At 34.6% G+C, this 24,344-nt stretch overlaps 1 protein-coding gene across 2 annotated transcripts in view; it reads left to right on the forward strand.

Annotated features, from left to right (window-relative positions):
- Positions 1–24,344, forward strand: part of LNX2 (ligand of numb-protein X 2) — a 48,291-nt gene that overhangs the window by 14,560 nt on the left and 9,387 nt on the right. For both annotated transcript variants that reach the window (XM_054577129.1, XM_054577130.1), the window contains 5 exons: positions 2,523–3,032; positions 14,791–15,038; positions 16,240–16,439; positions 16,950–17,318; positions 20,820–20,960. In XM_054577129.1, the coding sequence (XP_054433104.1) occupies positions 2,626–3,032; positions 14,791–15,038; positions 16,240–16,439; positions 16,950–17,318; positions 20,820–20,960 (1,365 nt within the window). In that variant the 5' untranslated portion in view covers positions 2,523–2,625. The remainder of the gene's footprint in view (positions 1–2,522; positions 3,033–14,790; positions 15,039–16,239; positions 16,440–16,949; positions 17,319–20,819; positions 20,961–24,344) is intronic.

Here is a 24,344-nt window from a genome sequence, read left to right on the forward strand (position 1 = left end):
TCTTTATCCTCTTGAAAAGATTTTGTCAGAAAATGAAAATAATCAAAGAACTAAGTTATTTAGAGATTTCGAAAATAGCTAAAACATAATAGTCTGAAGAGAAATGCTTTCTTAGTCATTACGTGGGAGGCTAGAATTGCAGTACATTTTCTTGAGGATAGGAAAATTTAGAATAACCACTGTCACAAACAAATAAGACCAAAGGACATGTGAATTTTTTTTGCTAATTGAGTAGAAAACAAGTCTGTAAACATTCTGTGTTAAACACCTGTGTTGAAGCAGCAGTCTGCCTGAGATAAATAATCTCTCTCCTTAATTTCATATAACTTCCACTGACGTTTAAAAAGTTAATGATGCTCAGAGGGTAAAGAAGCCCCATGAGTTAAAAAAAACAGAGTGTCTGCTCTGTTAATGTTGGCGCTGGTAGGAGTCTCGATCATAGGCTGCTCTTATTGTCATTATATTAAGTAGTTTTTAAAAACACACAATTAATCTGAAATCAGTCATCCCATCTCAATCTTGGCTTACCGTGTCATAATTTATCACAGTTCTTGTTAAATCTGTTAAGTTGTTAATGCTGTTTTTCAATAAATATGCCAAATAAATAAAATAACTAATGCATATATGTGATTGGAGGAGAATTTTATTATTAAAACAAATATTAGTGGTGTTAACATGGTGATCTAGTCTTTTTGTTTTGAATCAGAAACACTGAGTCTTTTTAATTACTCTGCTGCAAGTACATTTTCTTTGCCTCAGAGGTCTTGATCTGCTCCATATTCCCTGAATGTATGGTCACTCTCAAGCTCCTGTGACTTAGCATTGAGATGCCCTTGTCCATTTTTCTCTCAGGTTAATGCTTCCTGTCACAACTCAGCAGGCCACATTTTCCCCCCTTTTGAAAGTATTTCCAGCCACAAAGCCAAACTTAGATGCCAGTTCTCCTCCCCTTTCTCTGAATCCCCATATCATCCTGTGCATAACTTTTTCAGTGTTCTTTTTACTGTATTTTGCTGTGTATGATGCATAGTTTTTGCCCAAATTTTTGAGGGAAAAATAAGGATGCACATTATATGTGGGTAGCAGCAATTCGGTATCTGTATGAATGTTTTTAATTCTTTTTATTTGTTTTTATTTATGCTTATGTGTTAAAAGTGTAACTCTAGAAAGCCATAATAATACCCAATAATACCCATATGCAAAATAATGGCCTGGAGTACAATAATCAGTTTTGTTTCAAATATAAATAAATAAAAAATTGAATTAAACATTAAAATGAACGATTTTTTTCCTGAAACTTTGGGCCAAAAACATAGGCGCGCATTATACACAGCAAAATACAGTACATTGCATTTTAATAATGGGTTTGCTTAACCATCTTCTCCCTACTTCTCCACCCTTGTTCAATGTTCAGCACATACTAGACACTGTAAATATTTATAAAAGAATGAATAGAGACAGTTGCTCCCTTTAGAGTTGACCTTTTAACCCCTGGTGCTGGAGCAGCAGGAATCTGGAATCCCTTTATGTGAGGGGGAGCATTCCTAGTGAGACCTGCATTAAACTGGGGTAGGCTGTTTAAGAGCCTTGGGTTGGAGAGGGGACACACATGCGTGTGCATTTGCACACACATACACAAACACACAACACATTGCTGCTCTGAGTAAGCCAGAACGAATGGAAATGTGGAATAATATGAGGTGGAAATGAAGTTTATAGCACATCTTATCTGTTGAATTACAGGTTTTTTCTTTTAATGCTATTAAAATAGTATTATATTTTATGAAGTTTGCATAGATGTTGTTTTTATATATTATGCAGATTTATCTTTCTATAATCTGTCTTATATAGAGAGAGAATATTAAAATCATACATATTTTGAAATCCATGTACCCCCAAACATAGTGCAGAGCAGAGGTCAGTTTTTTAACATACACTGAATTACCCTTGAGACTACATTTCAAAGGTACAATCTTTGGTTTAGTCTTATAAATGCATAAAATCAGCCAGAAGCCAAGAACCATGACTGGGATTGCCAAGGCAAAATGTATTAGAGACTATATACCTCAAATTACATTATTTGCATACTACGTATATTAATTGGCTTTAAAACAGTTATTGAACAGTGATGTATTTGGGGATTTCAGTTAGTAAAACAAATTGTTTCTTATGTTACAATATGGCATTTTTGCTTTTGATCACAATTTTGTTTTCATTGAGAACTTGACAGTGTAAGTTATTCTTAGCCAATTAGCAAATTAATTTCATTTTTACATTTTATGACTAATTTATTACGTGTTCTAAATTTTATTGTGATTTATTTTTTAATATTTTAATTTTTGAAAAACTATTTTATAATTTTTTCAATTACAGTTAATATTACTTTACCATCTTTATAAATCCAACATGACCTAAATTTTCTTTTTTACTAAAACAGAAGTTAACTAGTAATACTATATTGATACTTTTAGCCTATCCTGAGAGATATTAATTACTTTTTTTGGTATGTTTCATTTATCTAGAAACCCTTGATTTTAATCAAATACTGTATTAAAGGAAACCAAACCTGAAGTGAAAGTGGAAATTAACAAATGAAGATACAGAAAGTACTTTGGTTGATTCAAAATGGGAACAACAAGTGATGAGATGGTGTCTGTGGAACACTCCTCTTCCTCCTCCTTCAATCCTCTATGTTTTGAATGTGGCCAGCAGCATTGGACAAGAGAGAATCACCTGTATAATTATCAGAATGAAGTGGATGATGACCTGGTCTGCCATATTTGCCTTCAGCCTCTATTGCAGCCACTGGATACTCCCTGTGGACACACATTCTGCTGCAAGTGCCTCAGAAACTTCTTACAAGAGAAAGATTTCTGTCCATTGGACCGCAAAAGACTTCACTTTAAGTTGTGTAAAAAGTCTAGTATTTTAGTTCATAAGCTCCTGGACAAATTATTAGTGTCATGTCCATTTTCTTCCATGTGCCAAGATGTAATGCAGCGCTGTGATCTGGAGGCACATCTTAAAAACAGGTAAGTAAAAAATATGAAAGAGTGAGAAGTAACTCTGGGTTTTATTAAAAGGTTGTTCAAACAAACAAAAACTTGATTTAAAAATGCCAAGGCATCAATAAATAATTAGACAAATAGAATATAAGAGATACAATAAATAAGTTGTATGAAACAGTATGTAACGTTAGTATTTATCAAAACCATGAATATAAAAACTACAGTGAGGAAGTACCATTTTACACCTATTAATATTTTTGCCGGTATAATATGAAGCTGATATATTTACATGGGTAGCAGGATTAAATGATCAACTGTTTTATATGACAGTTTGGCGATTTCTTTAGAAAACTGTAAATATAATTATCCTTTTATCTAGCTTATTATCCTAAGAAAGTAATACAAAAGAAGGAAAAATTGTATATAAGGATGTTCGTTACAACATTGAGCATTGTTCAGTAAATTGAAATCAGTCTACTTAACAGAAGAGGAAGAGGTAAAAGTATGATACTATATCAACTAGGTGGGATTTTTTTTTTAAGATTTTATTTATATTTTTTTAGAGAGAGAGAAAGGGAAAGAGAAAGAGGGGGAGAGAAACATCAATGTATGAGAGATACATAGATTGGTTGCCTCTCACACGCCCCCAACTGGGGACGTGGCCCACAACCCAGGCATGTACCCTGACTAGGAATTGAACCTGCAACCTTTTGATTCACAGGCCACCGCTCAATCCACTGAGGCTCAAGGCTCAATCACACCAGTCAAGTCTCAATGGGATATTATGCAGCCAAAAAAATTATAATTTTGTTGTAACATGAAAAACGGTTATATATGATTTTATTTGCCTAAGTTCATATAAAGATTCTGTGTTCAGGAACTAGTGTGAACAAGGACTAGGAGTTGGAAACTTTAAAACAGTTAATGGTTATTTTTGTTCTACTAATTAAAATGTTTTAAAAGGTTAAGTAATTCAGTTAGCTGATTATTTAGTGAGTTTTATTATTTGACTTTGGTAAAATTCTTGATCTTTAAAATTATTTATACCCCTAGGAAGGATTAAAATACATCCCATGTCTTAAGTAGGTAGAATCACATACAGTGAAAGAAATAAATGTATTGATTTATAAATTTCAAAGTTAAGCTACTTGGCAGTGTAAAGCTGCGGTAATTTTCAGTTTTGTGAAAACAATGCATAGTAGTATCATACAGGGTGGGGCAAAAATAGGTTTAGGGTTGTTCCTATGGAAAATGATACAATAATTAATAATTAATACAAGAATAATAATAAATAATAATACAAGAATAAACTGTGTTTTGTGTGCTCACAATTATAAACCTACTTTCACCCCACCCTGTATATTGGGTTTATAAATAACTGTAAATTTGGTATAGAATAGCTTGTTGTTATACTTGTACATAATATCACAGAATTGAAGGAGATTATCTAATCTAATCCCCTCACTTTACGAATCAGGAAACTGAGTCACCAAGACTTAGAGATAGTGAATGACATAGTTAGACTTAAACTTCAATATTCTTTATCATTCACATACACCATGCTGACTTGTCCACAGGTGGAATCATGTTCTCTGCTGCTATGTGGTAGTAAAAAGTTTCATACCCACGGGGTATATATGTTCATTCTGTTCCTAAATATCAGTTTTATAAAATGAGTGTACTCCTTAGAAAGAATTAAGATATGTAAGAAAGAACGAGATGTATTAAAAATATCAGAAACATGAAGATGCACAGACAAAAAAGCTTAAATCTAAGCTGTATTATTTTAAAATAAGCTAAGAAAAACGTTTGAAAATGCATGTAGCCGTAGGTTTTTGTTTATCTTCAGTCACCAGCAGGCATAGAGTCCAATCTACAGACCTTCTGGAAATGGACGCCAAACTTTGGAATATGCTAATCTGGGTCAGGCTCAGTTATAGCTGAGGTTGAAGAGTACTTTAGGCTTTTCTTATTTCTCTCAGTAGAACTATTCTTTTTAAGTGTAGATTCTTTTGTGACTCATTTATGAATATCAGTCATGAGATATTAAAGGAACTGAGGAGAGTCTCAATTCAGTTACTAATTATTTTGATAACTGATAAAAGTTTCACAAATTTTTAGGAATATTTGCTGAACTAAAATGCATACAAGAATTTAATACAGGCAAAACTCATTTTATTGTGTTTTGCTTTATGGTGCTTTATGGATGTTGTGGGGTTTTGTTTTGTTTTGTTTTGTTTTACAAATCAAAGGCAAGACCCTCCACCAGCAAAAAGATTATATAACTCACTTTATTCTGAGACTCGCTTTATTGTGCTGGTCTGGAGCCTGTGTGTAGTTGAAGTATCATTAGTATTTTCCATCAAGTTATTTATGTTGATGATGTAAAAGTTTGGCAATTACAAACTGTTCTTTCAGTTATAGGTTGATAAAGGCTAAGCAATTATGTCTAATTGGAAGTTTCATTTTCCAAGCGTGCTTATAAATATTTGAGCTACTAATTTAACCATTTCCAAAGTGTCTTAGGCCTAAATTGTGAAAGATACATTAAAAAATATGAATGATTTGAAAAGGTGGGTGACTTGATTGATATAAACACCTAAGAGTAACGATTGATTATTAAAAATAAAAAGGTAAATTATGAAGTAGAATTTTGATATCTTATTTGAATAGACGTGTCTTTAACATCCTGACCTTTCTCTAGTTTCTCAGTTAAAAATGTTGAAATTCAGATAGAAATGATTATTATCCTACCACAAATGGTTATTATTCAGTGCTAAATAATATGTAGTTCATTTGATCATTCAGTAAATATTTATTATCTACTATGTGCCAGATACTGTTCTAGTTGTTAGGCAGTCTCTGTGAACTGATAGCAGGTTAGAGTCTACTGCTGGGTTGTAAATTCCTTCAGGGGAAGGACCTCATCTTCACCAGTTTTTGAATTCCCTTGTCCAGAGTTGACACTCACCTAATGTCTGTTCAATTAAATTGTTAACCTATGTTCTGGTTATGCATTGCTGAAAAACTAACCACCCCAAATACAGTGACATGAAACAAGCATTTGGTTCTGTTCATGAATCTGTGAGTCAGGGATTCAGACGGTACACCAGCTGTGGCTTGCCTTTGTTACGCTATATCTGGGCCACAGCAGGGAAGGACTGAAAGATAGGAACTGCAACAGTTGGAACTGGAAAAGCCATTTCCAAAATGGCTTCTTTTTCACATGTCTGGCACCTTGATAGAGATAACTAGAGGCATGGGCTCAGCTAAGACTTGTCAGCTGGAGAGCCTACAGGTAGCTTCTCCTGCATGGCGGCCTCAGGGTTCTTACATGACACTCAAGTGTTCTAATGAATAAGGCAGAAGCTGCATGGCCCTGTATGATGTAGCCTTGAAGTCACATAGCATCCCTTATGCTGTTACTCTGTTTGAAGCTGTCCATACAGATGCAAGGAGAGGGGACGTAGGCTTCAATTTGTGATGGGAGGAGGTAAAAATATTTACAGCCACGTTTTAAAACCAACACAAACTAGCAACAAGAGTGGTGTCATGAGGCGCAGAATATGATCCTGACTGTGGCTCTCTGTACACAATTGCACTTATTTGTTAGGAACTAGTAATTTTTGTTGAAATGCATAAAATTTCTGCACCAACAAAATTGATTCATTCTATAAAAGTTGTATGACTATCACATGTCTTTTTTCTTGAATTTTTATAATTTGGAAATTTCTTAATAGTAAAAATACAGTATGAGAAGTAGTTTGCCATAAATCTGGTAATTTTGTGTTTAAAATTACCTTCACTGTTTGAATGAAATTCTATACTTAAGAAATCTTCAGTTTGAGAACTGCTAACATTTTTGGCTACAGCTAAAAGTAAAATATTTGTGAGAGATGAATGTGTTTTTAAATAAAATTACTAGTTATTAACTGATTATATGTTGGTAAAACAATGAAGAATTTTAAAAGATATGGGAAAGTGCTCATCTTTGAAAGGAGAATTAAAGCTTTTAAGAAATATTCTGTACATTGTATATTAAGCATGTAACAGTTTAGTAATTACTTCGTGAAATTCTGCCAAGCACCATCAACTGTAAAACATCCCTTCTCCTGTGCTCTACCCCTCATCCCTGTCTCACACTCAACAATTTAGCATTTAAAGCTTATGGGAGTTGTAAATGTTATTTTTTGTTGTTGTTAAATTGAGAATTGTGTCCCAGTTTATGGCAAAGTCCAAAATCATTTTTTTTCCTCTTAAAAATCTTATAGTTTAATAGTATGGTAAACAGTGTATACACTATAGAGGAAACCTTTAAAGAAGTTTTTTTCCCTGCTGAGATCTTTCCTAGGTCATCAAGTGGTTTTGAAGCCTTTAGAGGTCAAGGTAGTCTGAGGCAAGATTGCTCTTTCAAATTCACCTTTTAGTTTGGAGGAAAGCTTGAGTTTGGCATATTCTTACCAACATTCTTTTCTCATATATAATGTAAAAAGTATGTATATATGCAAATAATATATTTGGTAAGAGTTTAGTATCCAGAATATGTACAGAATTCTTACAATTAATAAAAAGTCATTCAGTTTTAAGTGGGCAAAGGATTTGAATAGATGTATTCTGAAGGTTATATTTGAGTGGCCAGTAAGAACATGAATAGATGCTCAAAATTATTAGTCCATTTTTATAATGGATTATTGTGTTTTTGTAAGTTGTAAGCATTTTATGTATATTCTGGTTATACACCTATATTAAATATACGATTTGCAAATATTTTCTCTTGTTCTATCAGTTGTATTTTCACTTTCCTACATCCTTTCAAGGACAAACTAAAGTTTAAATTTTATGAAGCTCAGTTTAATCTATTTTTTTCCCTTCATTTGCATGTGCTTTTGGTGTCATATCTAAGAAAACTTTGCTGGCCCTGGCTGGGTAGCTCAGTTGATTAGAACATCATCCCAACATGCCAAGGTTGTGGGTTCAATCCTTGGTCAGGGCACATACAAGAACCAATCAACAAATGCATAAATAACTGGAATAACAAATTGATGTTTCTCTCTCTCTCTCTTCCAAATCAGTTGAAAAAAAACAAAACACTATTGCCTACTCCAAGGTTATGAAGATATATACCTATATTTCTTCTAAGACTTTTATAGTTTTAGCTCTTACACTTGGGTCTTTGATCCATTTTGAATTAATTGTGATTGGAGGACATACTATGAATGACTCAATTTTTTTCAATTTTATTGAGACTTTTTTTAATAGCCTAGCACATGGTCTATCCTGGAAAATGCTTCATGTGTACTCAGAAGAATATGTATGTTACTCTTGATGGGTGGAGTGTGTTCTATTGATCAGGGGTTCTCAACCCCCAGGTGGTGGACCGGTACCGGTCCATGGCCTGTTAGGAACCGGGCCTCACAGCAGGAGGTGAGTGACAGGGGGAAGCAAGCAGAGCTTCACTTGCATTACCGCCTGAGCTCTGCCTCCTGTTCCCCCACCCCATCCCTATCACACAGTCCATGGAAATACTGTATTCCACCAGACCAGTCCCTGATGCCAAAAAGGTTGGGGACCACTGCTCTAGATGTCTTTTAGGTCTGTTGATTTACAGTGATGTTAAAATCTTTTTTCTTGTTTGTATGCCTAGTTGTTGTATCTGTTATTGAAAGTAGGGTATTGCAGACTTAGGCTACTATTGTTGAATTGTCTATTTTTTCCTTTAATTCTGTAATATTTGCTTCATGTATTTTAGGGTCTGTTGTGTTTATATTTATAATTGTCATAACTTTCTGCTAATTGAATTTTTCATCATTATAAAATGTTCTTGTCACTAGAAACAATTTTGTTTTTAAATCTATTGTATCTAAAATTAGTATACCCTCCTAGCTCTCTTTAAGGTACTATTTGCATGGTATATCTTTTTTTTTTCCTTTTAATTTTGACCTATTTGTGTCTTTAAATCTAATGTGTATCTCTTGTATACAGCATATAGTCATTCATGTTTTCTTTTTAATCTATTCTGCCAGCATTGATTTAGGTTAAAATTGGAGTGTTTAATTCATTTATATTTGATATAATTACTGATAAGGTAAGATTTACCTCTGCCATTTTGCTATTTGTTTCTGTATCTCATTTCTAGTTGTTTCTCTATTCTTCCATTTTTTCCTTTTTTGTGTTAAAGTTATTTTTTAGTATGTCATTTTAATTCCTTTTTTATTTCTGTTTATATATGTTTTTGGATGATTTTTTAGTGGTTGTGTTAGGGATTACAATTAACATTGTAATTTACAACAATCTAGTTCAGACTAATACCAGTTTGATTTCACTGGTATACAAAAACTTAACTCATATAGCTCCATTCCTTCCTCCCTCCTTTGTGCTCTTAGTTATACAAATTACATCTTTATGTATTATATAGCTATCAGAACAGAACTATAATTATTACTTTGTGTGGTTGTCTTTTAAGTTAGATAGGACAAAAGAAAATCTATAAACCAAAAAATACTTCTATGCTGTTTTTTTAATATTTATCTGTGTAGTGACCTTTATCAGTGCTCTTTATTTCTTCATATGGATTGAGTTACTGTTTTAGAGTCCTTTCATATCAGCCTGAAAGACTTTAGTGTTTCTTGTACAGTAGGTCTGCTAGCAACAAACTCCTTTTTTGTTTATCTGGGAATGTCCTCATTCTTTTATTTTTGAAGATATTTTTGCTGGTGGAGATCTCTACCAAGAAATCTTCTTGACAGAGAGTCTTTTATTTTATTTATTTATTTATTTTAGCTGTTTTAATGTCATCCATGGTCTTCTGGTTTCCATGGTTTCTGAAGAAAAATCAGCTGTCAATCTTATTGAGGATCATATCTATGTGATATTTCTTACTGCTTTCAAGATTCATCAAATTTGGGAAGATTTTGGTCATTTTTTTTGTAAAAACTCTTTCTGCCCCCTTTCTTTCTGATTCCTTGTGGGACTCCCATATTATATATCTAATATTCTTGATAGTGTCCCACAGGTTCTTGAGGCTCTATCCGTTTATTATTATTATTTTTTCTTTCTGTTCCTAGACTGATAATCTCAATTGACCTAATTCAAGTTCACTGATCTTTCTTCTGCCTGTTCATATCTGCTGTGAGTTCTTCATTTCATTTATTGTATTTTTTTAAATCCAGAATTTCTATTTGATCTTTTATTATAAGTTATATTTCTTTATTGATATTTTTATTTGGTGAAACATTCTCATATTTTACTTTAGTTCTTTAGACATAGTTCCTTTGTTCTTTGAACACATTTATATTTTATTTAAGCCATTGTCTGGTGCTAAGGCCAATGTCTGGGCTTCCTCAAGGACAGTTTCTGTTGACTGCTTTTTTTCTTGTGTATGGGCCATACTCATTGGTTTCTTTGCATGTTTTTAAATGTTTTATTGAGCACTGGACATTTTAAACAATATAATATAGAAACTCTGGAAATCAGATTCTTCTTTCTCTTGGGGATTTGGTTTTGCTGTATATTGTTATTTGTTCACTAACAGTTCTAAACTAATACTACAAAATGTTTGCTCAGCTTACTGTTCAGCTAATAGGTTGGACAGAGAATTCCTTAAATGCCTGTAACCTGTAAATTTCCCAGGCTTCCTGCAGAACTCTGTGTTCATGTTGAGGCACACCTTCAACACTCAGGCAATAGACATTTCCTCCTTAGCCTTTGTTTTAGCTTTTACAGAGTGTCAGTGTTAGCCAGAAGTGAGAGCTTAGTGCCTTCTCATTTGTTTCTTATGCATGCACACAGCCTGGACATACCAGAATCCCTGTGGACACTTATTTACCTAGCTTTTTTTAGAAAAACTTTTTGCATAGCCTTGTTTGACCACCTCAGGCAGCCACAATCTTAAACAATTGAAAAACTCTAATTTTTTTTCAACAAATTCCCCCAGTGGAAAGGCTTGGGCGAGCTCCAAGTCAGGTTAATTGAAGACAGTTTTGCATGTGGGGTCTTCATGGAAACAAAAGGTCAGTTAATGACAATTCTCTAAGAATGAGGCTTTGAAGGCATGCCAATCTACCCCTCCAGTGACTGCGAAACTGCTGATACCACTGTGATTGTGGGTGATTGCTTTTCCAGGCTTCTTTGGAGCTAGGGAGATGGGGATGGAAACAGGGCAAGTTCAAATGCCATAAAGCTCACTGTTTTTACTATGATTCTGCAATTTTTCCTGAATAAAATGTGCTCCATATTGCTATAGAACTTTGGCTGACTTCAAGAGCTAAGTTGTGTTTGAAAAGGCTTCTCGGATACCCTTAATCTACCATTTTCACTGATGTCACTTGAATTGATTTTTGCATATTTTAATCCATACCTGTTTTTATCGTTTTTCTTGTTTTTAGGATTCTCCATATTCTTTGAATTTCATTAAGTACTTGTCATTGTGCAGGCACTTACTATGTATTGTTTTATTTTACTTCTAATCATGCATCAAATTATTTTACTTATACTACTGCCACCCCACCACTGCCACTAATACTGCTATTCATAATATAGTATATTCTATTATGTGTCCTAATGTGAATCATTGTATCAGGGAATGATGCTACTATATCATAAGTTTATGTAATTTTTTTCTTCATAAGGAGAGACAGATTAATGAAAATAAAATGGAAGTATAGCCTTCAGCAGAAAAGGAAAGTCCCTCAGTTTGGCTCTGGTTGCTACAAGAGCCTTTTGGTTTTATTGGAGAAAATTTAAAACCACACCTGCCTAGGAGGGTACACAGCCCAGCCTGTGGCAGTTCTTACTGCCTCCGATGCCCTGCTTTCTCAGAGCTCCACTTCCATCTGCATTGTCTGAGCACACATCTACCCTGATCTAATTAAATGTTGCATGTACTTCTTCTCTATTGTTTTTATTCATTTGTAATATCCTCTACACCAGCCTCCTACTACACTGAGTTACCTGCTTGAATAATCCAAGTTATAGTCCCCAATGCCAATTGCAGTTTGTGTTATTATTGTTAAGTACTCATTTGATAAGTTGTGTGAGTTTTAGTTGTTTTTAATTTTGGTTTGTTTTTTAATGATTACTAAGGGCTTTCTCATTCTTATATTCTGTAATTATGTTTCTAGACACAAGTTTCTGGAACAAATTCAATTTATTTTTTCCAAAGGCCTGGAAGAAGAATTCCACGAGAATGAATTTAGTGTGACACAGTGGAAAGAGGAAGTGTCTTTAAAATCAGATCTGAGTGTGTTTGGACTTGGGCTCTTCAATGTAGCAGATATGTGGCGTTGCATTAGTTAGGTTTCAAGTTTCCCATTTGTAAAATGGGTGTCATAGAGTGATTATGAAGATTCAGTAAAGTACTGTACATAAAGGTTTTACACAGTGACTGGCACAAAAGAGACACTCAATAAATGTTAGTTTATTCCCTCTTTTTTCAGTTTCAAGTGTTTGCAATCTTTAGGGATGACAGCTCTGAGCTGTCTAGTCTAACCCTATTCTTATCTACTCATTCTCTATAATTTTTTTTTAAACAGCTTCATTGAGATATATTTTACCTTTCATAAAATTCACCTCTCTTTAAAGTGTACAACTTAGTGATTTTTAGTACGTTCACAGAAGTATGCAGCCATCATCACAATCTAATTTTTGGAACATTTCCAATACCTCCAAAAGAAACCTCATCCTTATTAGCAGCCATTCCCATTCCTAGATGTTTTGAATGGTCTTTCCCAATCCTCTTATTCACTTAAGCTCTGTAATTCTTAGTGTACAGTTTTTGTAGATGCTTGTATTGCAGTAGCAGAAATGCTGATATTATATTTTGGGCTTTTGCTCTCATCACCAAAGTTGTTCTTTCTGAGGCGTCCATGACCTTTTCATTGCTCAATCAAAATAATGTTTTTTGGTCCTTCTCTCATTTGCTCCTTGTGTGGCATTTGTGTTGTCATCACTTTTTCTTTGGTGGCACTCCTCTCTTCCTGGATTGCTTTGAAGTCTTTCTCTCACAGTCTTGTCTTGTCCAGTTGTTCTATCTCAATAGCTGAGTTGGTCCATCTTACTGAAATACGGGTATTCCCAAATGTTCTCTCTATAACCTTCCTCCAGTGCTGGCTTAGAGCATTCTTTCATATTTTTATATGATATCATTTTTAAGTATATTTATTTAGTTCTAATTAGCACTTTGCTCTCCCATTGAGAATTTAAGTAAACCTGTTTTTTTACCTTGCTGACAACTTTAGGTTTTCTATTTTAAATTTATTTTTGCATGTTTAACTATAAGGTAGGCTTTGTAGTTACTTAGCTTGTAAGACTTTTGTTAGTTAGGCTAATTCCCAGGTGTTCAGATTCTGTTTTTATATTTCCTGTTCCTAGTTCATGTTTTCCATTGAGGACTAGCTGTTGTCCATGTATATATTTGTATATTATATACTCATATATTTCAGGAATTAAATCTTTATCTGTTTAGTCACAAATTCTTTTTATGATCTAGTTTTTGTCTCAGATTTTTTATTGATTAAAATATTTTAAAAATGCATTTCTAACTAAATCTACTTACAAAAGTATTTTTTTCAGTGATGTAACTTTCAAAATTATTTGTCAGATCCTTGTAGGAACATTCCCTGGAGCGCTGCACTGCAGTGCAGTGAGGAGAGTCAGTTGTCCCCTTCTTGACATGAGGAAGAGAAATTAAACAGTGAGAGAAAGTTGAGTGAAGAAACTTCATGATGATCCTTTTCAAGAACTTGAAATCCAGGCCTTAAATCTGTAGTTCATGAGGAAGCATTTATTGCTATTGTAGTTAAGGGATAGCTTCCAATTTTAATTGGATTTAATCCTATACTCAATTTTTATCAAAATTTTAAATTTTTAAAAATATTGTCAATGAATGAAGATCTGCAATCCTAGACATAAAACTTTACCTTTCTATACCTTCTTATCCCAACATGAAAGTACATGATGTGAGAGCCATGTCCCGCTCTAGGAATACGTGTCTGGCGCTCCTTCACAAATCCCCTTTCCTTCTCCCACTCTTCAAAGTAGGCTGTAGTCATGTTGTCCAGTGAAAGGGTCAAATGGAAAAGACATTTCTAATCTGGGTAGGATTCTACTTAAATGTTTAAGCAAGCACTTGTCTACCCTTTTGTTTGCTTAAATAAGTAAATAGCAAGTTAACAGTTCTCATTTCTTGATGCTTATATAAGTTTCCTAAGAACTTGGAATATATTTTTAACTTACATAGCATATCCGTAATTCCACTATTGCAATTCCAATTGTATAAACTAGGAGATTTTTTTAAATTTCCTTCTATGTCTATAATGAAGTTATTTGGGCCTTTGCTGTGCTTTCCTGTGAATGGTAAAGCTTCACAAGCATTCATCTCCACTAATGAGTAAATGTGTAACGCTGGCCGTGAGAGTGTAGCAGCAAATTGGCACTTAAGGCCTATGCATTTAAGGCCTTGGTAAGGAAGAAGACTGTTGATTTCCACTCCTGTGGTTAAGCCATTTAACCTGTAAAAAAGAGTTGTAATCACAATTTCAGAATAAGTCCTACAATATAGAGTCAACTATACTGTATAGTCTATGTTTCTGGTACTAGCATATACCTGAATATAATTTTTTATTGAAGTATTCTTTGAGATATATACCAAACCATTGTTTATGCCGATGCCTTGTCTTAAATTGGCTATGTGGAGTGTAAGAATTTAGTTTGAGTGGAATTATGTACTGCTGTGGGTACCTCTTGGTGCTTTGTGCATGGAAACCACCTAATGCTCTCTTTCTAGATGTCCAGGAGCTTCTCATCGGAGAGTTGCCCTAGAGAGAAGAAAAACTAGTAAAACTCAGACAGAGACTGAGAATGAGAATGGAACCACTATCCTAGATCTCCCAGGTACCCTATCACCCGAAACAGACTGCTCAGGGACAGGCACAGTGCCCATTGAGCGGAACCTGACCTCAGCCTCTCTTCCTGCATGGACTGAGGAGCCAGGCCTGGACAACCCTGCCTTTGAGGAGAGCGCTGTTGCTGACGGTATGTGCCATTTACCACTTTCTTTTGTTTTTCATGTTTTAAAATCAGACATTTGCTTCTTTCCTACTGTTCCCTATGATTTTCCCAATGTGCATTTTTCCTCTTTAAAAAATAACTTTATTAAGATATAATTTACATACCACAAAAATCACCCTTTTAGGTCTAACTTAAAAGTCTAACTTTTAAGTCTAACAGTTGGCATTTTAGAAACAGAACATGAACCTTACCCTGGAGGAAGGTGCTCCTTCTTACCTTTCCTCTGTTGTAGTCCATGAATTCACTAGTCGATAACATGCTGCTTCTTGTCTACTCATGTGTTCAGAAGTTTGTTGCTTCTTGACTAAGAAATCAATAACATCAAGCATGGCAAAAATAATACGTCAGATTAAGTGCTTACTCTGTGTCTGGCCCTGTACCAAGCACTTTACATAAATTAACTCATTAAATTCTTGTAATAATATTATGAGATTTTTTTTTTTTAAGGATGAGAAAACTGAGTCTTGAGAGATTAATTGGTCAAGCTCATACTGCCAATGAATAGCTGGATATCTGTCTGTCTTCAAGGCCACACTTGTGACTGTTGCTCTCCCCTGGTGGCAGCCACTAATCTGACTATACAACCTACCAGGAACAAACAGAAAGCCTGTAGTCCTAGATCTTGAGCATATCTCAATAGTTGGCTTTTAAATATGATTGTCTCTTATAAATTCCAAATGTTACTGAACATTTCCAATTTTCCCTGACAGAGTTATAACTTTTCTTCACCTCCTAAGGCTCAAGACCCACCTCTTCTTAGAGCTGATGTGGTTGCTCTCTCAAAATCTATGATGATTACATACCACAGAGTTAGTATTTTCTATATACTGCCTTGCACTCTTTACAGTTTAATGGTTCAGACTTTCTGTTATCAGTTAGGACAAGATGACATTCTCTTAATATTTATTTATCAGATCACTGTGTCTTCCCTAGTGATCTGATACATAGTAGCTATTTGTTGGTTATATACTGATCACCTTCAGAAGAGGAAATGTTTAATAATCTTAACATAGATATTTTTGTCATTCTGTTTTTCTTATCCAGTGGATTTGTCAGTTATTGATCATATGTTAACAGAAGATGACTTATTTACCAGAAGAACATCAAAATATAAAACATTTGTTTTCTTTTCATCTATTTTTCTCTCTCATTTTTAACTTGGCAGCCACACTACAGCCACCTGGTTTACCAGAAGGCGAAATTACCACGATCGAAATTCACCGTTCTAACCCTTATATTCAGTTAGGAATTAGCATTGTGGGTGGCAATGAAACACCACTGATTAACATTGTTATTCAGGAAGTCTATCGGGATGGGATAATCGCCAGAGATGGGAGACTCCTTGCTGGAGATCAGATTCTTCAGGTATCTATTTTAATGCTGTTAATTTGCACCTTTTTGTTCTTATTCATAAATTTAAAACTTGGAAAATTGTGGTACTGTGGAACCTGAATTATATAAAGATAAGTTATATAAAGTTAAATATAAGTTATATAAAGATATATAAAGATAGAATTTTGTAATTTCTCCTGTGTCCCCATATACATGGATTGTATTTTTTTCTTCTTACCTTGAATTCAGTCCCACCTGTGTAACACATTTTACACATGAGGAAGCACACTCCAACAAGTTACATGTCAGAACCAAAGATGCTAATTCAAGACTGTCATTAACCCTGTGTTCCTAACTGTTATTCTCTATTGAATGCTCATCATTGTACATTAATTTCAGGATTTTTTAGAGAGGATTTCTTTGTAAATAATGATTGTATAACATGTCACAATGTTAGTTTCTTTTCGAAATGTTATTTCTACAAAGTGGGGGGAAAAGATTGCCACATTTTGGTAATAATTCTTTTTTTTTTTTTTTTTTTAGGTCAACAACTATGATATTAGCAATGTGTCCCACAATTATGCCAGAGCTGTCCTTTCTCAGCCCTGCAGTACCTTGCAGCTCACTGTTCTTCGAGAGAGACGCTTTGGTAACCGAGCATATAACCATTCTGATGGGAACTCTCCACGAGAAGAGATTTTCCATGTGGTTCTTCATAAACGGGACTCTGGTGAACAGCTCGGCATCAAACTCGTACGAAGGACAGATGAACCAGGAGTTTTTATTCTTGACTTGTTGGAAGGGGGGCTTGCTGCGCAGGATGGGAGGCTCAGCAGCAACGATCGTGTGCTTGCCATCAATGGGCATGACCTGAAGCACGGGACTCCTGAGCTTGCCGCCCAGATCATTCAGGTAAACTTGAGACATACTCTCCAGATGCTTGGTTTTCATTACCATATATCAATATTTGTTTCATTGGCCAGTAACATAAGAATCTAGGGCATATTTTATTTTTCATTGGAAAAATCAAGCATGGCTGTCTAAATTCTTCAAAATCCAGTTGTATAACTTCATTATAGTTAGATGGAATCTTTTCTAAACACTGTGTTCCCTGAACTTTAGGCTGGTTATTTCTAGGGTAAAGTCTCTAAAGTTTCACGTCCATTTCTCATTGGCTCCCTAGGTTCCATCTAGTACTAGACATAACGGATGGTGTTGTCCACATTTAACAAATGAGAAAAGTGAGGCTCAAAGGAGCCATGATTACTAAGGTTCTGACTTGTCTCTTAACTTACAATAGATGGACATCATTTTTTATTAAGAATAACTCTTATCTCTGTAATGCCTTTTTTTTAATTTTAAGGATCTCTATAATGCCTTTTTTTTTAATTTTAAGGAATTTAAAGCATTTCAAACACATCATAACATTACTTCTCATAGTATCCCTGTGGAGAAAGTAAGGGTAGTTATTATAGAAAAACTATGTTGTCATAAGAACATTAAAATAGATAAATTAGAAAACCATCCAGAGATTTCAGGTTCTGTGACCTGCCATGGAATTCAGCCCAATGCAGGTACTGCCTACAGAGGTCAAGGTGAAACAAAAATGTCTTTTATTTTAAGCACAACAAAACACTATACAGGAAACCAAGCATTAATATATTTGAGCATCAGGAATTAAGTAGGTTGAGAGTCACTAAAAATGTGTATACTTCATAGGATCAAGTAACAATGAAAATTTAAGACTATAAGAAAATCCAAGTCTCAATCCTGTTTAACTTGCTCCTTTTTTTAACTTTCTGGTTCAGTGTAGCCTTACAGAAACACACACACAGAGCCATGTTGCATTGAGGGGAGATTCAGTTATTGGTCTCACTTCATAGACTTGAGATTTAAAGAAATTGCGTGCCTTGAAATTTCTTGAAATCAGAGGCAGCATTTGGACCTCCACCTGTGGATGCCCGTCAGCTGCTACACCAGTGAAGACAATTCCATCACGGAAGGGTCAGGGTTGGGAAAAAAGAAGAAAGTTAATCCAGTCATGGGACTTGTTAAAGGAAACAGGAGAGCTGAGTGGACTTTATAAAGTGAGAAGTCAGATCAGTAAGACAGAAAGAAATAGATTGACTCTATATATTTTAGGCAGTGTTAAAATACTCTATAATTCCAAAATAGATGGTCCTCACTAAATTTCTAACCAAAACCTGAAAAATGTAGATACAAAGGTAGAAAATACATTAAAAGTTTTTCACGATAATATGTTGTATATTTGGATTTTTATAATCCAAATAGTTAAATAGTTGCATCATGTTTCCCAAACTATAGAAAACTGAAGTTGCTCAATTTAAGTTTCTTTGTGAAAAAAAAATGTCTTAATGTTTTGGCGACTATAAAAATATGTACTCCATGTCTCAAAAAGAAAATCATAAAGACAAAGTATAGAAAATAAAGAAGGAAGTTGAGATCACATTCAATCTAAACACCCCAAGATATCAGCATTAATGTTTTGGAGAACATTGTTATAAACACTTTTTATATATATGTCCACAGATAAATAGGTACATATTTTCACAAATATTTAACACATGCACTCATCTTATAAATTCTAGTTTGTAGCTTTTTCTTTACATCAACAGTATGTTCTGGACTTATCATGACCGTAAATACAGATTTACATCATGATTTGTAATAGCTGTGTAGTAGGCATGTTGTGTTCATAACTTACATTTTGTTTTCAAGTGTAAGACCGCTTGCTTAACTTCCCTCCAGAAAGATCATACCAATTTAGACTTCCAGCAATGAGGCTTGCTACTTACTTATGAATTATGGGTGCTGTCACTTAGGCATCCTCCATTTTTAAAAATCTTATCTTTACCCCAACTCTTTGGCTGTGTTTGAACCCCGGAGTATCAGGTGTGCAGCCTGTTCAAAGTTAGTCTAAATGCAAATGTTGGTTCATCACTTAAAGGCTAAATGCCCACTTCCATGACATGCAAAGAATTTTGTCTTTTAAGCTGTCTAGGAAGGTCAATGATCTACTTCTGTTTAAAGTTTGTATAAACAGGGATTTTCCACTAAAGTTGAAATACTGATTTTGAAGTGTTTGGCAGTTATCAGGTATTAAGCAAAATGAAAATAACCCTATATATTGAAATGATGTCGCAAAGGGAGCATCCCACCACTTCACATGGTACGATCTAAATCATCTGAAGTGTCAGAATTGTAAATATCAAGATTCTAAACATTCTATTTTTTAATTTGTCCTTTAGTTTTTTAATTTGTCCCACACTCTGCTTTGGATATCTGGCTATGCTAAGCATCTTTCAGTTATTCTAAAGAACTTGCCTGGAACTAGTTTAATAAAATGTCTGAATAGGAAAGTGATTTTCAGTGGGTCCCTAAAGTTGGTTATCACTTATTTTCCAATTGAAGAACTAAAAATAAAGTAATTTCTTATCATTGTTGACTATAGCTATGGGAGAGTTCCCCTCTTTCTACCATAATTCCTTGAAAGTAGGCTTTCATATTTTCCGATAGGAATAATAATAAAATTGGGAATTTTGGTCATGACCAAGAATCAACATTAAATAAATTAGGCCTGTACATTAAATGCAAAGATAACATAATTTAAAATAAATATTAAGTAACATTTTAAAAATATACTAGATATGAATCTGTGTTTAAAATGTAGGTGTATAGATAATGGACCTCTAAATTTAAAATAATAGTCATAAACCTCTGAAGTAATTTACTATAATACTTAAGGATGTGTAGGTGGGTGTGTCATATACAATGCAGGTGAGTACATGTGATAAGATATGTATACCTTGTTATACAGGATCTCTATAATCCTTCTCTTTAGGACTGTTTAAGCTAATGTCCTATTCTAACTGAAACTTATCACAAGTAGAAACAAAGCTGTGCATTGTTTTGTTGAATATTACTTCCAAAGTAGCCACCATGAGATTATGTCAAAAATCACAAGGGATTATAATCACGTTTTGAATCAGTTCTTCCTATGTATCTTCTTTCCTTTGCTGTCGCCCTCTCAGTGCCAAGGCCAGTATTGAAGGGGCAAAGAAATATTTTTTAAAAATCAAGAAATGAAGGAGAGATGAAAACACAGGCAATTTTACTGCTTTGCTTGGTTATTTTGGAGGTAGGGCTGGGAAACGCATATCTAAGAGGGGTGTGTGTGGCGAGCGGGGGGCGGGGTGTGAGAGATATTCAACTGCAGAAGTTTTCAAATATTAACTCATTCGACAAACCCCTTCCTCCCCACCAGCAGGTGCTGCAGTCACTACCCAAGCAAGGCTCTGGTATAATGATAGTGCATTGGAAATTATACTTCCTATCATTTTTACAGTGAAAAGTATCATCAATGACCAGTGATAATGTCTGTGTTTTCTCCAGGCCAGTGGAGAAAGGGTGAATTTAACAATTGCTAGACCAGGGAAAGCCCAGCCTGGTAACACTGTCAGAGAAGCAGGAGCTCCGAGCAGCAGCCAGCACCATGCACAGGCGCTCTATTACAGCAGACCCAGCTCACATAAGGTGAGGTGTTCTGTGTGTGTGTTTTAATTTATCCACCCTCAAAAGATCATTGTTACAAGCTGGTAAAATTTAAATGAGGGCTGTTATTCTGGTGGAGAAGGAGAGCATGGATGTTGAGGATATGAAATGTACATGTCTTGCTGCCTTGGAGAGTGACTGTATTGCCTCAGTTCCTCAGACAATGGGAACTGTTTCTTAGTGAAGAAGGTCCTTCTGCCAGGTGTTTGATGAGAAGTGTTTGATCCTCCAGAAAAAAATTTTCTATAGTCCTGCTTGATAAAGCCCAACCCAAGATAGAGCCCACTTTCAAGCCTCCTCCAAAACTGCTCAGTATTCAGTCTGGAATTTCAATGCTTTATGAATAAATGATTAATAAAAAACCCTGGAGAGAGCAGATTTGAAGCAACTCATGGTTCATGCTTTTAACAAGAGACATGATGCTAAGGAAGTGATTTTGCAGGTTGGCTCTGCTCCACCATTGGCCTTAAGCGGCCCAGCACACCAACCCATGTGGCTGGTGTCTAAGCACTTGGGAAACAGCAAAGAACGAGTACCCTGCCCAGTGCGTGTCATGTTGCTTTCGGGCCTATTTCCCACACCTCTGTTCAGACATGCATTTTACATATGACGAAGGATGAAGAGCAGAGCATGTGCCAAAATTCTGTTTGTGTCATAAAGTTTGGGCTTTTTGTGGGGGCTTTAGTCCTGCTTGAATGTGGGCTTTATCTTAGGTTGCTCATTTAATGTAGCAGTTATCTGAAAAAGCAAAATGAAGACTGTGAGGGACAGGTCTATACTTAGCAATTGAGCAGGCTGCCTACAACAACAGAATTAGAAATAAATCATACATTTTGATAGGTACTAGTATAGCACATTTCTTTTTATATTATAGCTTATAGGAATATTACCCTAAATTATTTTAAATTCCCATATATTGAGCATTTTTACAGCTTCTTTTAAGATTTCACTGTTGTTATAATATATTCCTAGGACATGTATACCTGTACTGAGAATTTTGATACTCTCTAACTTTAGTTGCAAAAATCAAAAAAAGGTGGTACTTTACTGCACTTTTTATATTATTTTCTTCATGTGATCCTGCACTTGAACTCAGGTTCTGATAGGCCAGGATTTTTCAACAATGATGTTCACCCAACTATGTGAACATATAAACTAAACGTGAGCTTCCAAAGTCACTTTCTCTTAAGTGAAATTAAATTGCTTTAGCAAACAAAAACTTATTCATTGGTCTGCTTAAAAACCATAGAAGTTCCCTGTGTGCTAAGATGGCTTTTTAATGTTAAGTTCAGTATTTGAGAAAGTGATTACCTCTGGAATGTCACAGGTACCCTAGAAAGCATTGCTTAAAGACAGGACTATTTTTGGCCCATCAGGTTTATCTAGTTTTCTGAGCTTAAGTACAGACTTGTACATTGGTCTTTGGTTTGTAATACTTACATGAAATTATAACCACAGACTCTGTTCTCATTTCTGAACAAAAACCAAAATGTATCAAGGAAACCTGTAATTTTGCCTTCATAATGATGACTATGAAAAAGGAGTTAGTGTGTTGAATAGGAATCTTTAATAGGAATTGTTTCAGATAGCTTGTCCTCGCTTTACAAGATATATATTCCTAAGAATTATACTATAAGCCAAAAATTGATTATTGAATCTTTTCTTTCATTGAATTCTACAATAATTTGAGATATGGGTGTCTGACATTGTACTTTTAAGACATGAAACAATTTTAAAAACTGTACTTAATCATTTCAACATTCATATAGATAACTGCTTACTTCATTTTGTTTGGGGTACATATGTTTTTTTGTTTTAATTCTGCTAATTCTTATTCTCTTTAATTTTATGTGACAATGTTTTAAATTGCAATGCCAAATTTATTCTTGGTCTAGGTTCTCTGCAAAACTTGTTAGGTAGAACAACCACATGAAATGTACTTCTAAGTGTTAATTTAGCTATTTACTATTGCATTTGTTATGTAAAATTCTGATTTAGTAAAATAAAAGTCTCTCAGGAGAAACAGACGTACAAATTCACCAAAACAACCTGTTCAGATGTTTATAGTCATTAAAAATAAAGTATACAGTGGTTTGTTACTACATTTCTTAGTAGCTGTTTGGCTAAACATTCATATGGTGTCGAATCCTGAGAACTTTCCTGGAAGCTTACTGAGTATAATCACTGAAGTTAGATTTTGTCCTGAGGGAAACAATGCATTCATCTCAGCCCTCAGAGCAATAAAATCACTACCCTTAAATGATGAAATACCTGAGAGCAGAAATGCTTCAGTCAGTACACACAAGGTTGAGTTCACGTGACTTGTCTTCATATTAAAGTGGTTTGCCCAATTTTAAAGGATACTAACAGATTCCATACCTTTATATAGGAGATCACCTTAAGACATTTACAAGTGTTCTCTTAGGTCATAACATTTTCTAGGAATGCTCTGCTGTATTACAGATAGTTCCCTTGATAAAATTTCAGGAGTGCAGGGATTCCAGGACCAGAGTTAACAGATATATGCAAGGCAACTCTGACTTTATGCCTCTAAAGGAAATGTTAAATTCTGTAAATATAATTCGTGTACTTCCATTGTTATCATTTTTAGTAACATTAGTGTAATTATTTCATTATCTGCAACATTCTCTTATAGTTGGTAAGTGTTATGAGACCTTAGCTTCTACTGTTCAATTTACTGGGATAGTACCTGTGTGGTGCAGGTATATATAAGCAATAGATATACATAGTGCATTGTACTATGTGTACATATACAAACCCTATGTTAATATATATTTTTTACATATTTTTATATGTGAGTTTACATATATAAAACTCACATCAGCCCTGGCTGGTGTGGCTCGGTGGACTGATTGAGTGCCAGCCTGCAAACCAATGCGTCGCTGATTTGATTCCCAGTCAGGGAGCATGCCTGGGTTGCAGGCCAGGGCCCCAGTACAGGACATACAAGAAGCAACCACACATTGCTGTTTCTCTCCCTCTATTTCTTCCTTCTTTACTCTCTCTCTAAAAATAAATAAATAAAATCTTTAAAAAAAAACAAAAACAAAAAAGATCAGTTCAAATTCCAGTGCAGCCACTTAGAGTTGTATGATTTGGGGCAAGTTCCATGATCTTTCTAAGGTTGTTCCCTTGTCTATAAATGGGGACATTGTGAAAAGGAAGTGAAATAATGCATGTAAACCTATTAGCTTTGCACATAGTAAACCCTCAGTAAAAGTTAGCTATTGTTATTTTAATGTTAATATCAATATGTATACCTTGTTTTTTTATGGATTCTAATTCAGGAAAAAAAAAAGGCGATGTATTAATCTTTTCTTCCAGGAGTGTCTCAGTAATAAGTGG

Source organism: Pteronotus mesoamericanus, unplaced genomic scaffold, assembly GCF_021234165.1.
Source record: "Pteronotus mesoamericanus isolate MK-2021 breed Mesoamerican mustached bat unplaced genomic scaffold, CSHL_Meso_final contig_41, whole genome shotgun sequence".
Lineage (NCBI taxonomy): Eukaryota > Metazoa > Chordata > Mammalia > Chiroptera > Mormoopidae > Pteronotus > Pteronotus mesoamericanus.